This window comes from Argopecten irradians, chromosome 2 (genome assembly GCF_041381155.1).
Source record: "Argopecten irradians isolate NY chromosome 2, Ai_NY, whole genome shotgun sequence".
Classification (NCBI taxonomy): Eukaryota; Metazoa; Mollusca; class Bivalvia; order Pectinida; family Pectinidae; genus Argopecten; species Argopecten irradians.
Genome location: NC_091135.1, coordinates 37,600,408 through 37,616,157, shown reverse-complemented (window position 1 = coordinate 37,616,157; position 15,750 = coordinate 37,600,408). Strand labels below are relative to the sequence as shown.

At 47.5% G+C, this 15,750-nt stretch overlaps 1 protein-coding gene across 2 annotated transcripts in view; it reads right to left on the bottom strand.

Annotated features, from left to right (window-relative positions):
* LOC138315375 (lysosomal protective protein-like) overlaps positions 1–15,750 on the bottom strand; it is a 104,080-nt gene that overhangs the window by 72,127 nt on the left and 16,203 nt on the right. The window contains exons 10-13 of one of the 2 annotated variants that reach the window (XM_069256354.1): positions 6,050–6,125; positions 5,676–5,762; positions 4,927–5,028; positions 2,720–4,345 (exon numbers count right to left, since the gene is read on the bottom strand). In XM_069256354.1, coding sequence (XP_069112455.1) covers positions 4,259–4,345; positions 4,927–5,028; positions 5,676–5,762; positions 6,050–6,125 — 352 coding nt within the window. In that variant the 3' untranslated portion in view covers positions 2,720–4,258. Of the gene's footprint in view, positions 1–2,719; positions 4,346–4,926; positions 5,029–5,675; positions 5,763–6,049; positions 6,126–15,750 lie in introns of those variants that run through there. The other variant, XM_069256355.1, reaches the window with a different exon arrangement.

Here is a 15,750-nt window from a genome sequence, read left to right as displayed (position 1 = left end):
CAAATTTTCAAGTATATCTCTGTGCTTGAAGACATAAACATTCACACAAAAAAAACCCACCTACATATTCAACGGATAGGGAGGAGCCGATGCAGTCTAATGCCGGAATGTTTGTCTAAAGTCTCCTTATCCAAAGAAGTCAACACTACACCTTTCCACGTCAACACAATTATCATCAACGGATTTGGAAATACCCGAAGCAGTCTAATGCCGGGAAAATTGAATGAATCTCCTTTTCCGATGAAGTCAACACAACACCTTCCACGTCAACATATCTCTTCGAAGTGCTCAACGGATTTGGAAATATCTGATGCAGTCTAATGCCAGGGAAAACGTGTTTTATATTTTCATCTCCGGAGAGGACTCATTACACTTAGTTTAACTTATATTCTACAATTTTTACACGGAACTCTCATCTTAAATAATTCTTAGCCTTATTGTGCAAGAAATCACCGTTGGATTCAAGATGGTTGTACATCGTTTTCAGCACTCATTAACTTTTCATCACACGACGGCATATTTATAAACATTTCTATATCTACGTTGGACATTTTAAAGTTATATTTTGAATACTGTGTTTTTAATAATCTATTCGGAACTCTATGTTTTACATACTATACTTATTATGCTTTATATATATTCTTTTCAAGCAACATTCATATCAATAATTTCACTTTCTTTATATATATTTTATTTTCAATCAAAATATTTGAAAATTATTTGAAAGTGTCTTACTTTCATTTTTAACTTAACTGTAAATTTTCATTGTATGAATGTACATGCATATAAATGATAAGAATTTTAGAAATTTTATAATTTATTATATCAAATTATTTCTAATTTGATATAATGTATAACATGGCGACGAATGTAGTATAATACATATAAATGATAAGAATTTTAGAGTTTGAAATTTGGACTAATATATAATTATCCACAAATATCTTTCACGTACGGGGTATGTTACACTGTGTAGGTCAAGCACACATGTGTTTCATATTTACAATAGTATATGTACGTGCATGTAAAGTCTAGTGGAAACCAACTTCTGTTAGGGTCATTGTATAACTACTAATTACCTAGCCATGTTATTAATTATGATACATGGTAAGTTCTAATGAGTAACCATGTTTCCCTATGTAATACAGCAACTACGTTGGGTCATCTGGTCCAGGTATTGGCTTTCATACCCAAATATTGACATATGTTATCCTGATGTACTGCTATATTAACTCGCCAATAATCTCTGTACAGGTCGATTCCTAAGACTCCAATAAACGTATCGTACCATTCACTGAATCTGCGTTGGAGTTCTACATCTACTTTTCCTCAACATACATTTATACGAGATTAAAAACATCATAACTAGAAAATTTCACATATTTTAATTGTTATTCCTTATGTCATTTTGCCTTCAATCGTTACAAGATCGTATGTACGGACTAAGAACTATTTCAGTAATTGACGAATGTGTCCGCTGATCATCCTTTCCATTGACTACATGTGTAGTTACTAGTATACAGAATCCATTGACGACACTGCTAATTTATCAAACCGTACGTATCTTTATCATAATTTTCCCATCTCTTATGTTGTTTAGACCTTCACTGGATCTTCTGCAACAATTGGTATGTCTCCCCCTCCGATCCTTTTTATAAGGAAAATGCCCTGGACCAGACTGGTTTGATATTGAAGCGAACTCAATTGGCCCTCTCTTTTAGCTTACCAAAGTTGCGCCATTGCATACTGACATGCGAACATTTCTGGTGAGCTTTAATGTTTTAAGTTCGTGACTGTTGCAAAGGTTATCATAATATGTCATTATAATTATAAAGTGAGCAATTCATGACTAACCTAGCCTCCGTTCTCCGCAAAACTGTTGCGTATACAAAACGCATCTGTTGTAGTAGTGTTTGAAAAGCCTTCAATATTTTTAACGGGACATGTACCGTATATGCATGATTACATAAACAGAGACTAATATAAATAAAGGTAACTGTTTAGGAAGGGTCTTGTTCACAAATGATACTTACGCAAACTGTATACATTGCATTGTAGGTCTAAGTATAGTCCGCTAAACCTGCCGATATTATTAGGCTTTTTTTGCCTGATACAAAAAAAAAATAAATAAAAAAGCCTAATGATATAGGCAGGTTTAGCGGACTAGTCTAAGTATAGATAATTCTCATATAGATGGATGTAAGCAGTAAAACTAATGGGATATGCATGTTGAGCTGTAGAACGAATATACGTACCCGGCCTACTATACCTTTCTAAAGACAACATTACCGGTCAAAAAGTCTTTTGAGCTACAATATTGCAGCTGGTTGAGCTGTGCACTTCCATATAGCTGCGATTGAATATTATTTTTAGAATTTGGTACATGTTCGTATTTGATTTTTTTCAATGTCAGAATTAATTTCTGGACTATCAGAATCTGTTCTTACCGTAAACAAACAAATTCCCGCATGTGTGATTGATTTTTCGCATACAAATGATAGTGTACATTTTCGTGTGTAGTTATTTTTGTGTGCGGTCAATTCAAAAGCAATGAAATTCTTGTGAGTATAAATACAGTAAAACCATTGCAATCTAAATCGCGAAATAAGAATTAATGGTAAATGTTGTTAGGCTTGAAAATGCGAAAATAAGCCACCACAAAAATAGGTTGTTTTATGGTATATAGTGTATTGTTAGAACAAGAAAAAAACAACGATAGTTGTATGTAGTACATGTAAATCCATGTTTTATTTTATTATCACATATATATCGTTCATATTGAAATATCAAACAAGAACCAATATTTATTTTCAGGTAAAACTTTTAAGTATTCTAAGGAAAATGCGATAGAATTACATATATTTTCAAGCAAATGCAGAAATTTTGTAGATCACTTGTCTTGTATATTTCAATAGTACTTTTAAATAGTGTACCCGTATACATTGTATTAGCTTTTATACTGTATACAAATGTACGTATAACAAAATGTACTTGCTGTTATTTGAAGGGGATTAAATTTTTGCAGTCGATACTTTCTCTTTCTGCGGTCTTAATACCAATATATATATTACATTTGTATAGCAAGCCAGATTCTGTATTTAGATCTATGGTGTTGAGAATGAAAAATGGCACAAACAGACTTAATGTAATATAGTCAAAATCATATCAGTTATTGACACACCAACATAGAGTTAAAAAAACAGAGACATATTGTTCTTTATATACAATGATGACACAAAACACAGTTCATACACTCAATATCGTTCATGTGTGCTGTATAAAAGCTGAATTAAGTAGTCACAAAACTGTAACGGCATGAAGGAAAATTTGTCTTAGAACCTAAATAAATATAGCTAATTTCTTCAATGACGTAAAAAATAGAATCAACCTGTTTCATTTTAAAATGGAAAACTAGTTGAGATGTTTGTTTGAATTGTGGAATGTAATCATATAAAATATACATTTTATGATTTCTGAGTTGCATGTTTATGCAAATGAAATAAAACGTACATTTCCTTCTAACAAAAACACACAAAAACGACTCGATCATCAAAACTGGACTTTTCAAAATAAAACACAAGAAAATGAAAGAAAACATGTTAAAAGGACAACATAACATTAAACTTAAAATGAAATATCACATGTGGAAGAGAAATGTACATCGCTATGTATTCCTTGGTCGATTCTTTGTTAAAATGGCAAGTACAGTAGTCACAATTTGGTAATGTTTTCAATGATATCACAAAAAAAAAATTACAGAAAAAACCACCACTTCAATATCAAAACACAAGAGAATATCAATTGGTTTCACAAAATCTTTAACATATTCTTGGTTAAGTACATGTATCTGATGTTTATTTGTTTATTTTATTCTTCCCTGTGTTTCCAATGGTGCGATCTTTTGAGAATTATCACATCCAATACAAAAGTTTCGAGTTATATACTCAAAGTAATTTCTTCTTGAAATGTGAGCTAAGGGAGGTAATTAATGCACTTACACAGTACTTGAAAATATTTTGTCATGCTTTAATTATATTAATATTTAATTTAATACGTGTATATGAATTGTGTTTCAAAAAAAAGTCACAGGTTTATATTTATCCGATAAATAACGTGACAAAGAAAGATTTATACCTGCAAATTGTAAAATTAAGTACTTGCAAAAAAAATTATGGTGTGTTGCTCTACAGTGAAGGTGTTCATTGGGTCGAATACTGTATCTCTGTTACAGCGGTTTGATGACATATTTTAGCCCTGTTTACTGCAGGGGTGTGTTTTTAAGGAAGCTTGAGAACATCAGTAAAGCTGCTCCTGGTTTGTCAGTAGGCACCATGTGCCCAGCTCCCTAAAACGTAGAGAAAGTGTAATAAAAAAAACATTCTGAGCATTGCTGAAGTTATACATATGTTCACTGCTGATTTCCGCAAAAACAAAATATGGCAAAAATAACTCATTTTTATAGTGACCTTTCCAGTAGTTTGACCCCAAATTCATTTCTAGCCTGTATTTTTTTCATGAAGCTGAATCCCGTTTTATAGAAACACAGATTTCCGCGACAATTCATATGTTGTACTTTTAACGTAATAATATGGTTTGGAAATGTAGATAGCATTGCGAGGTGTCACTTTGACGTGCTTCTGTTATGATGACATAAAAACAAGTCCCATCTGAGGGTGATGTACTAAACCCATTTTCGGCTCGGGCACTATTCCATCCCTCGACAATACTATGAGGCAATAGTGCCCTCACAAACAGGCCATAATAGATAAATATTTTTAATAACAAAAAGTTATATATTAATCTTATGTTTTGTCTTTTTCGTTTTGTCGCATTTTAAAAACATGAATACAAATACTGACAATGCTTTGATCTACATCACATTGACGCACACAGTGAAAAGGGAGCTAACTACCATGTAGAACTTACCCTGACAGTAACTAATGATATGTTTTCCATTACTTTGACAAAACCTGCAACCTGTTCACCATCGCTTGTCTTTACATGCCAAATACTTCTGTCCTTCACAACCTGTTAAACAAATATCCAGATATATAAACAACGTATTGTTATAGAACTTATTGACTAACAGGGTACTGGTACAATTAGACTATACTCCACATCATTCCTATGGTCCTAGAAAAGCTTCAGTACTTTGTAACTGCAGACTAGAAAAAAATATTCACCAGTCCAGTCCTGTAAAAATGGAATGTTATACTGATCCAATGGTTGAGGACCATAAATGGTTGAATATTGTGCATATCATTTGGCTGCCACAAAGCCAAGCTATGGTCCAGGGGTAGAGGGCTAGTGGTAGTCATTCTAAACACTCATTCACTTCTACCCAAATGCAGGGCTTATGCTAATACATATTGATTCAGAATCTAGTATCTACTGGAATTTAGGTCCTATCAATACTTATATACCGTATTCGACCCAATAAGAACCCGGGGATTCCTATAAGCACCCCTCCCCTTAAAGTCACTTGCAAAATGCAGACAGAAAATATGAAAACTGATTTATTTATTTTGCAAAATGATTAATGGAAAGGCTAGTCCAGGTTCTATTATTAAAAAGCATCTCTGATTTTTTCAAATATTTTAAGTGCCCTGGGCGCTTATTCAATATTGGGTTGAATATCGTATTTGTTTATTCACACAGCACATTTATAAGATTACCTTCTGTCCGAGACTGTTAACGAACCACTCATCTCCTAGGAAGTTACAGGCCATATCCACGTCACCATTGTACACCATCACACGTTTCTTAAAAAAGTTAAACAAAAAAAAAAAAGAAAATCCTCTTGAAACTTATTTGAAAAAAAAATCTGTATTTGAATATTTAGAGTTATCTACCTTTGGGAGAAGGTATTGACTGTGACATCATGTTTGTAAAACACAATATCAATCTAAAGGCTTATCAAATATGTTTTGCTTTTTATTTTTATCTTGTCTTTATCACTTTAAAATGAAATCATTATATACTACAAGATAACACATGGTTAGGAAAGTTTATACCAGTGCTATTAATCAATAAAGTAACTATGATTTACCTTTTGTGACAAGACTTTGAGATACTGCTCCCTCATGGAACTATACAGAGTTTTATACCCTATACCAACAACAGAACTGAAAATAAACCACAATAGGGTAGAGATAAGTACAAAAAACATTAACGTTAAAAACTAAATTAATACAAACACAACATAAAGTATACATTTTGGTTATGTAGAAGTCCTGTAGATTAAAGCAAGATAAAAAGATAAGCCTTTTAATGATGTGGAACAGTGGCCACTACAATAGAAGGAGGAGGAACAGCAGCAGAGGTCAGAGGAGGAGAAGGAGGTGGAACAGTAGCAGTGGTCAGAGGAGGAGAAGGAGGAGGAACAGCAGCAATGGTCAGACTAGGAGGAGGAGGAGGAGGAACAGCAGCAATGGTCAGAGGAGGAGGAACAGCAGCAGAGGTCAGAGGAGAAGGAACAGCAGCAGAGGTCAGAGGAGGAGGAACAGCAGCAATGGTCAGAGGAGGAGGAACAGCAGCAGAGGTCAGAGGAGGAGAAGGAGGTGGAACAGTAGCAGTGGTCAGAGGAGGAGAAGGAGGAGGAACAGCAGCAATGGTCAGACTAGGAGGAGGAGGAGGAGGAGGAACAGCAGCAATGGTCAGAGGAGGAGGAACAGCAGCAGTGGTCAGAGGAGGAGGAACAGCAGCAATGGTCAGAGGAGGAGGAACAGCAGCAATGGTCAGAGGAGGAGGAACAGCAGCAATGGTCAGAGGAGGAGGAACAGCAGCAGAGGTCAGAGGAGGAGGAACAGCAGCAATGGTCAGAGGAGGAGGAACAGCAGCAATGGTCAGAGGAGGAGGAACAGCAGCAGAGGTCAGAGGAGGAGAAGGAGGTGGAACAGTAGCAGTGGTCAGAGGAGGAGAAGGAGGAGGAACAGCAGCAATGGTCAGAGGAGGAGGAACAGCAGCAGAGGTCAGAGGAGGAGGAACAGCAGCAATGGTCAGAGGAGGAGGAACAGCAGCAGTGGTCAGAGGAGGAGGAACAGCAGCAGTGGCCAGAGGAGGAGGAACAGCAGCAGTGGTCAGAGGGGGAGGAACAGCAGCAATGGTCAGAGAAGGAGGAACAGCAGCAGTGGTCAGAGGAGGAGGAACAGCAGCAATGGTCAGAGGAGGAGGAACAGCAGCAGAGGTCAGAGGAGGAGGAACAGCAGCAATGGTCAGAGGAGGAGGAGGAGGAGGAGGAGGAACAGCAGCAATGGTCAGAGGAGGAGGAACAGCAGCAGAGGTCAGAGGAGGAGGAACAGCAGCAATGGTCAGAGGAGGAGGAACAGCAGCAATGGTCAGAGGAGGAGGAACAGCAGCAGAGGTCAGAGGAGGAGAAGGAAGTGGAACAGTAGCAATGGTCAGAGGAGGAGGAGGAGGAGGAGGAGGAGGAGGAACAGCAGCAGTGGTCAGAGGGGGAGGAGGAGGAGGAACAGCAGCAATGGTCAGAGGAGGAGGAACAGCAGCAATGGTCAGAGGGGGAGGAGGAGGAGGAGGAGGAACAGCAGCGATGGTCAGAGGAGGAGGAACAGCAGCAATGGTCAGAGGAGGAGGAACAGCAGCAATGGTCAGAGGAGGAGGAACAGCAGCAGGGATCAGAGGAGGAGGAACAGCAGCAGAGGTCAGAGGAGGAGGAACAGCAGCAGAGGTCAGAGGAGGAGAAGGAGGTGGAACAGTAGCAGTGGTCAGAGGAGGAGGAACAGCAGCAATGGTCAGAGGAGGAGGAACAGCAGCAGAGGTCAGAGGAGGAGAAGGAGGTGGAACAGTAGCAGTGGTCAGAGGAGGAGAAGGAGGAGGAACAGCAGCAATGGTCAGAGGGGGAGGAATAGGAGGAGGAACAGCAGCAGTGGTCAGAGGAGGAGGAACAGCAGCAGTGGTCAGTGGGGGAGGAGGAGGAACAGCAGTAGTGGTCAGAGGAGGAGGAACAGCAGCAGAGGTCAGAAGAGGAGGAACAGCAGCAATGGTCAGAGGAGGAGGAACAGCAGCAGAGGTCAGAGGAGGAGGAACAGCAGCAATGGTCAGAGGAGGAGGAACAGCAGCAGAGGTCAGAGGAGGAGGAACAGCAGCAGAGGTCAGAGGAGGAGAAGGAGGTGGAACAGTAGCAGTGGTCAGAGGAGGAGAAGGAGGAGGAACAGCAGCAATGGTCAGACTAGGAGGAGGAGGAGGAGGAGCAGCAGCAGCAGCAGCAATGGTCAGAGGAGGAGGAACAGCAGCAGAGGTCAGAGGAGGAGGAACAGCAGCAATGGTCAGAGGAGGAGGAACAGCAGCAGAGGTCATAAGAGGAGGAACAGCAGCAATGGTCAGAGGAGGAGGAACAGCAGCAGAGGTCAGAGGAGGAGAAGGAGGTGGAACAGTAGCAGTGGTCAGAGGAGGAGAAGGAGGAGGAACAGCAGCAATGGTCAGACTAGGAGGAGGAGGAGGAGGAGGAAGGAGGAACAGCAGCAATGGTCAGAGGAGGAGGAACAGCAGCAGAGGTCAGAGGAGGAGGAACAGCAGCAATGGTCAGAGGAGGAGGAACAGCAGCAATGGTCAGAGGAGGAGGAACAGCAGCAGTGGTCAGAGGAGGAGGAACAGCAGCAGTGGTCAGAGGGGGAGGAACAGCAGCAATGGTCAGAGAAGGAGGAACAGCAGCAGTGGTCAGAGGAGGAGGAACAGCAGCAATGGTCAGAGGAGGAGGAACAGCAGCAATGGTCAGAGGAGGAGGAACAGCAGCAGAGGTCAGAGGAGGAGAAGGAGGTGGAACAGCAGCAATGGTCAGAGGAGGAGGAACAGCAGCAGAGGTCAGAGGAGGAGGAACAGCAGCAATGGTCAGAGGAGGAGGAACAGCAGCAATGGTCAGAGGAGGAGGAACAGCAGCAGAGGTCAGAGGAGGAGAAGGAGGTGGAACAGTAGCAATGGTCAGAGGGGGAGGAGGAGGAGGAGGAGGAACAGCAGCAGTGGTCAGAGGAGGAGGAACAGCAGCAGTGGTCAGAGGGAGGGGGAGGAGGAGGAACAGCAGCAATGGTCAGAGGAGGAGGAACAGCAGCAATGGTCAGAGGGGAAGGAGGAGGAGGAGGAGGAACAGCAGCAATGGTCAGAGGAGGAGGAACAGCAGCAATGGTCAGAGGAGGAGGAACAGCAGCAGAGGTCAGAGGAGGAGAAGGAGGTGGAACAGTAGCAGTGGTCAGAGGAGGAGAAGGAGGAGGAACAGCAGCAATGGTCAGACTAGGAGGAGGAGGAGGAGGAGGAGGAGGAGGAGGAGGAGGAGGAGGAGGAGGAGGAGGAACAGCAGCAATGGTCAGAGGAGGAGGAACAGCAGCAGAGGTCAGAGGAGGAGGAACAGCAGCAATGGTCAGAGGAGGAGGAACAGCAGCAGTGGTCAGAGGAGGAGGAACAGCAGCAGTGGCCAGAGGAGGAGGAACAGCAGCAGTGGTCAGAGGGGGAGGAACAGCAGCAATGGTCAGAGAAGGAGGAACAGCAGCAGTGGTCAGAGGAGGAGGAACAGCAGCAGTGGTCAGAGGAGGAGGAACAGCAGCAATGGTCAGAGGAGGAGGAACAGCAGCACAGGTCAGAGGAGGAGAAGGAGGTGGAACAGCAGCAATGGTCAGAGGAGGAGGAACAGCAGCAGAGGTCAGAGGAGGAGGAACAGCAGCAATGGTCAGAGGGGAAGGAGGAGGAGGAGGAACAGCAGCAATGGTCAGAGGAGGAGGAACAGCAGCAATGGTCAGAGGAGGAGGAACAGCAGCAGAGGTCAGAGGAGGAGAAGGAGGTGGAACAGTAGCAGTGGTCAGAGGAGGAGAAGGAGGAGGAACAGCAGCAATGGTCAGACTAGGAGGAGGAGGAGGAGGAGGAGGAGGAGGAGGAGGAGGAGGAGGAGGAGGAGGAGGAACAGCAGCAATGGTCAGAGGAGGAGGAACAGCAGCAGAGGTCAGAGGAGGAGGAACAGCAGCAATGGTCAGAGGAGGAGGAACAGCAGCAGTGGTCAGAGGAGGAGGAACAGAAGCAGTGGCCAGAGGAGGAGGAACAGCAGCAGTGGTCAGAGGGGGAGGAACAGCAGCAATGGTCAGAGAAGGAGGAACAGCAGCAGTGGTCAGAGGAGGAGGAACAGCAGCAATGGTCAGAGGAGGAGGAACAGCAGCAATGGTCAGAGGAGGAGGAACAGCAGCACAGGTCAGAGGAGGAGAAGGAGGTGGAACAGCAGCAATGGTCAGAGGAGGAGGAACAGCAGCAGAGGTCAGAGGAGGAGGAACAGCAGCAATGGTCAGAGGAGGAGGAACAGCAGCAATGGTCAGAGGAGGAGGAACAGCAGCAGAGGTCAGAGGAGGAGAAGGAAGTGGAACAGTAGCAATGGTCAGAGGAGGAGGAGGAGGAGGAGGAGGAGGAGGAGGAGGAGGAGGAACAGCAGCAGTGGTCAGAGGGGGAGGAGGAGGAGGAACAGCAGCAATGGTCAGAGGAGGAGGAACAGCAGCAATGGTCAGAGGGGGAGGAGGAGGAGGAGGAGGAACAGCAGCGATGGTCAGAGGAGGAGGAACAGCAGCAATGGTCAGAGGAGGAGGAACAGCAGCAATGGTCAGAGGAGGAGGAACAGCAGCAATGGTCAGAGGAGGAGGAACAGCAGCAGGGGTCAGAGGAGGAGGAACAGCAGCAATGGTCAGAGGAGGAGGAACAGCAGCAATGGTCAGAGGAGGAGGAACAGCAGCAATGGTCAGAGGAGGAGGAACAGCAGCAGAGGTCAGAAGAGGAGAAGGAGGTGGAACAGTAGCATTGTCAGAGGAGGAGAAGGAGGAGGAACAGCAGCAATGGTCAGAGGGGGAGGAATAGGAGGAGGAACAGCAGCAGTGGTCAGAGGAGGAGGAACAGCAGCAGTGGTCAGAGGAGGAGGAGGAGGAACAGCAGCAGAAGTCAGAGGAGGAGGAACAGCAGCAGAGGTCAGAGGAGGAGGAACAGCAGCAATGGTCAGAGGAGGAGGAACAGCAGCAGAGGTCAGAGGAGGAGGAACAGCAGCAATGGTCAGAGGAGGAGGAACAGCAGCACAGGTCAGAGGAGGAGGAACAGCAGCAGAGGTCAGAGGAGGAGAAGGAGGTGGAACAGTAGCAGTGGTCAGAGGAGGAGAAGGAGGAGGAACAGCAGCAATGGTCAGACTAGGAGGAGGAGGAGGAGGAGGAACAGCAGCAATGGTCAGAGGAGGAGGAACAGCAGCAGAGGTCAGAGGAGGAGGAACAGCAGCAATGGTCAGATGAGGAGGAACAGCAGCAGAGGTCAGAGGAGGAGAAGGAGGTGGAACAGTAGCAGTGGTCAGAGGAGGAGAAGGAGGAGGAACAGCAGCAATGGTCAGACTAGGAGGAGGAGGAGGAGGAGGAGGAGGAACAGCAGCGATGGTCGGAGGAGGAGGAACAGCAGCAATGGTCAGAGGAGGAGGAACAGCAGCAATGGTCAGAGGAGGAGGAACAGCAGCAGGGGTCAGAGGAGGAGGAACAGCAGTAACGGTCAGAGGAGGAGGAGGAACAGCAGCAATGGTCAGAGGAGGAGGAACAGCAGCAATGGTCAGAGGAGGAGGAACAGCAGCAGAGGTCAGAAGAGGAGAAGGAGGTGGAACAGTAGCATTGTCAGAGGAGGAGAGAAGGAGGAGGAACAGCAGCAATGGTCAGAGGGGGGGAGGAATAGGAGGAGGAACAGCAGCAGTGGTCAGAGGAGGAGGAACAGCAGCAGTGGTCAGAGGAGGAGGAGGAGGAACAGCAGCAGAAGTCAGAGGAGGAGGAACAGCAGCAATGGTCAGAGGAGGAGGAACAGCAGCAGAGGTCAGAGGAGGAGGAACAGCAGCAATGGTCAGAGGAGGAGGAACAGCAGCACAGGTCAGAGGAGGAGGAACAGCAGCAGAGGTCAGAGGAGGAGAAGGAGGTGGAACAGTAGCAGTGGTCAGAGAAGGAGAAGGAGGAGGAACAGAGGCAATGGTCAGACTAGGAGGAGGAGGAGGAGGAGGAACAGCAGCAATGGTCAGAGGAGCAGGAACAGCAGCAGAGGTCAGAGGAGGAGGAACAGCAGCAATGGTCAGATGAGGAGGAACAGCAGCAGAGGTCAGAGGAGGAGAGAAGGAGGTGGAACAGTAGCAGTGGTCAGAGGAGGAGAAAGGAGGAGGAACAGCAGCAATGGTCAGACTAGGAGGAGGAGGAGGAGGAGCAGCAGCAGCAGCAGCAATGGTCAGAGGAGGAGGAACAGCAGCAGAGGTCAGAGGAGGAGGAACAGCAGCAATGGTCAGAGGAGGAGGAACAGCAGCAGAGGTCATAAGAGGAGGAACAGCAGCAATGGTCAGAGGAGGAGGAACAGCAGCAGAGGTCAGAGGAGGAGGAACAGCAGCAATGGTCAGAGATGGAGGAACAGCAGCAATGGACAGAGGAGGAGGAACAGCGGCAGTGGTCAGAGGAGGAGGAGCAGCAGCAGTGGTCAGAGGGGGAAACAGCAGCAATGGTCAGAGAAGGAGGAACAGCAGCAGTGGTCAGAGGAGGAGGAACAGCAGCAATGGTCAGAGGAGGAGGAACAGCAGCAATGGTCAGAGGAGGAGGAACAGCAGCAGAGGTCAGAGGAGGAGAAGGAGGTGGAACAGCAGCAATGGTCAGAGGAGGAGGAACAGCAGCAGAGGTCAGAGGAGGAGGAACAGCAGCAATGGTCAGAGGAGGAGAAACAGCAGCAATGGTCAGAGGAGGAGGAACAGCAGCAGAGGTCAGAGGAGGAGAAGGAGGTGGAACAGTAGCAATGGTCAGAGGGGAGGAGGAGGAGGAGGAGGAAGGATCATCAGCAGTGGTCAGAGGAGGAGGAACAGCAGCAGTGGTCAGAGGGAGGGGGAGGAGGAGGAACAGCAGCAATGGTCAGAGGAGGAGGAACAGCAGCAATGGTCAGAGGGGAAGGAGGAGGAGGAGGAGGAACAGCAGCAATGGTCAGAGGAGGAGGAACAGCAGCAATGGTCAGAGGAGGAGGAACAGCAGCAGAGGTCAGAGGAGGAGAAGGAGGTGGAACAGTAGCAGTGGTTAGAGGAGGAGAAGGAGGAGGAACAGGAGGGTCAGAGGAGGAGGAGGAGGAGGAGGAGGAGGAGGATGAGGAGGAGGAGGAGGAGGAACAGCAGTAATGGTCAGAGGAGGAGGAACGGCAGCAGAGGTCAGAGGAGGAGGAACAGCAGCAATGGTCAGAGGAGGAGGAACAGCAGCAGTGGTCAGAGGAGGAGGAACAGCAGCAGTGGCCAGAGGAGGAGGAACAGCAGCAGTGGTCAGAGGGGAGGAACAGCAGCAATGGTCAGAGAAGGAGGAGCAGCAGCAGTGGTCAGAGGAGGAGGAACAGCAGCAATGGTCAGAGGAGGAGGAACAGCAGCAATGGTCAGAGGAGGAGGAACAGCAGCACAGGTCAGAGGAGGAGAAGGAGGTGGAACAGCAGCAATGGTCAGAGGAGGAGGAACAGCAGCAGAGGTCAGAGGAGGAGGAACAGCAGCAATGGTCAGAGGGGAAGGAGGAGGAGGAGGAACAGCAGCAATGGTCAGAGAAGGAGGAACAGCAGCAATGGTCAGAGGAGGAACAGCAGAGATGTCAGAGGAGGAGAAGGAGGTGGAACAGTAGCAGTGGTCAGAGGAGGAGGAGGAACAGCAGCACAGGTCAGAGGAGGAGAAGGAGGAGGAACAGCAGCAATGGTCAGACTAGGAGGAGGAGGAGGAGGAGGAACAGCAGCAATGGTCAGAGGAGGAGGAACAGCAGCAGAGGTCAGAGGAGGAGGAACAGCAGCAATGGTAAGAGGAGGAGGAACAGCAGCAGTGGTCAGAGGAGGAGGAACAGCATGCAGTGGCCAGAGGAGGAGGAACAGCAGCAGTGGTAAGAGGGGGAACAGCAGCAATGGTCAGAGGGAGGAGGACAGCAGCAGTGGTCAGAGGAGGAGGAACAGCAGCAATGGTCAGAGGAGGAGGAACAGCAGCAATGGTCAGAGGAGGAGGAACAGCAGCACAGGTCAGAGGAGGGAGGAGGAGGAACAGCAGGGTGAGGAGGGGGGGGAACAGCAGCAATGGTCAGAGGAGGAGGAACAGCAGCAATGGTCAGGAGGAGGAGGAACAGCAGCAATGGTCAGAGGAGGAGGACAGCAGGAGGAGGAGGAAGTGGAACAGCAATGGTCAGAGGAGGAGGAGGAGGAGGAGGAAAGGTCAGGGAGGAGGAAAGGAGGAGCAGCAGATGAGGAGGAACAGCAGCAGTGGTCAGAGGGGGAGGAGGAACAGCAGCAATGGTCAGAGGAGGGAGGAACAGCAGCAATGGTCAGAGGGGGAGGAAGGCAGCAGAACAGCAGCGATGGTCAGAGGAGGAGGAACAGGCAGGTCAGAGGAGGAGGAAACACAGCAATGGTCAGAGGAGGGAACAGCAGCAATGGTCAGAGGAGGAGGAGGAGCAATGGGAGGAGGAGAACAGCAGCAATGGTCAGAGGAGGAGGAACAGCAGCAATGGTCAGAGGAGGAGGAACAGCAGCAGTGGTACAGAGGAGGAGGTAGAACAGTAGCAGTGGTCAGAGGAGGACAGCAGCAGGAACAGCAGCAATGGTCAGAGGGAGGAGGAGGAACAGCAGCAGTGGTCTGAGGAGGAGGAAAAACAGCAGCAGTGGTCAGAGGAGGAGGAGGAGGAACAGCAGCAATGGTCAGAGGAGGAGGAACAGCAGCAGAGGTCAGAGGAGGAGGAACAGCAGCAATGGTCAGAGGAGGAGGAACAGCAGCAGAGGTCAGAGGAGGAGGAACAGCAGCAATGGTCAGAGGAGGAGGAACAGCAGCACAGGTCAGAGGAGGAGGAACAGCAGCAGAGGTCAGAGGAGGAGTGAAGGAGGAACAGCAGCAGTGGTCAGAGGAGGAGGGAGGAGGACAAGCAGCAATGGTCAGACTAGGGAGGAGGAGGAGAGGAACAGCAGCAATGGTCAGAGGAGGAGGAACAGCAGCAATGGTCAGATGAGGAGAACAGCAGCAGAGGTCAGAGGAGGAGTCAGAGACAGGAGGGTCAGAGAGGAAGGAGTGGACAGGTCAGGAGGAGAGAAGGAGGAGGGAACAGCAGCAATGGTCAGAGGAGGAGGAACAGCAGCAGAGGTCAGAGGAGGAGAAGAGGAGGTGGAACAGTAGCAGTGGTCAGAGGAGGAGAAGGAGGAGGAACAGCAGCAATGGTCAGACTAGGAGGAGGAGGAGGAGGAGGAGGAACAGCAGCGATGGTCAGAGGAGGAGGAACAGCAGCAATGGTCAGAGGAGGAGGAACAGGACAGCAATGGTCAGAGGAGGAGGAACAGTCAGCAGGGGTCAGAGGAGGAGGAACAGCAGCAACGGTCAGAGGAGGAGGAACAGCAGCAATGGTCAGAGGAGGAGGAACAGCAGCAATGGTCAGAGGAGGAGGAACAGCAGCAGAGGTCAGAGGAGGAGAAGGAGGGTGGAACAGTAGCATGGTCAGAGGAGGAGAAGGAGGAGGAACAGCAGCAATGGTCAGAGGGGAGGAGGAGGAGGAACAGCAGCAGTGGTCAGAGGAGGAGGAACAGCAGCAGTGGTCAGAGGAGGAGGAACAGCAGCAGTGGTCAGAGGAGGAGGAGGAGGAACAGCAGCAGAAGTCAGAGGAGGAGGAACAGCAGCAATGGTCAGAGGAGGAGGAACAGCAGCAGAGGTCAGAGGAGGAGGAACAGCAGCAATGGTCAGAGGAGGAGGGAACAGCAGCAGGTCAGGTCAGAGGAGGAGGAACAGCAGCA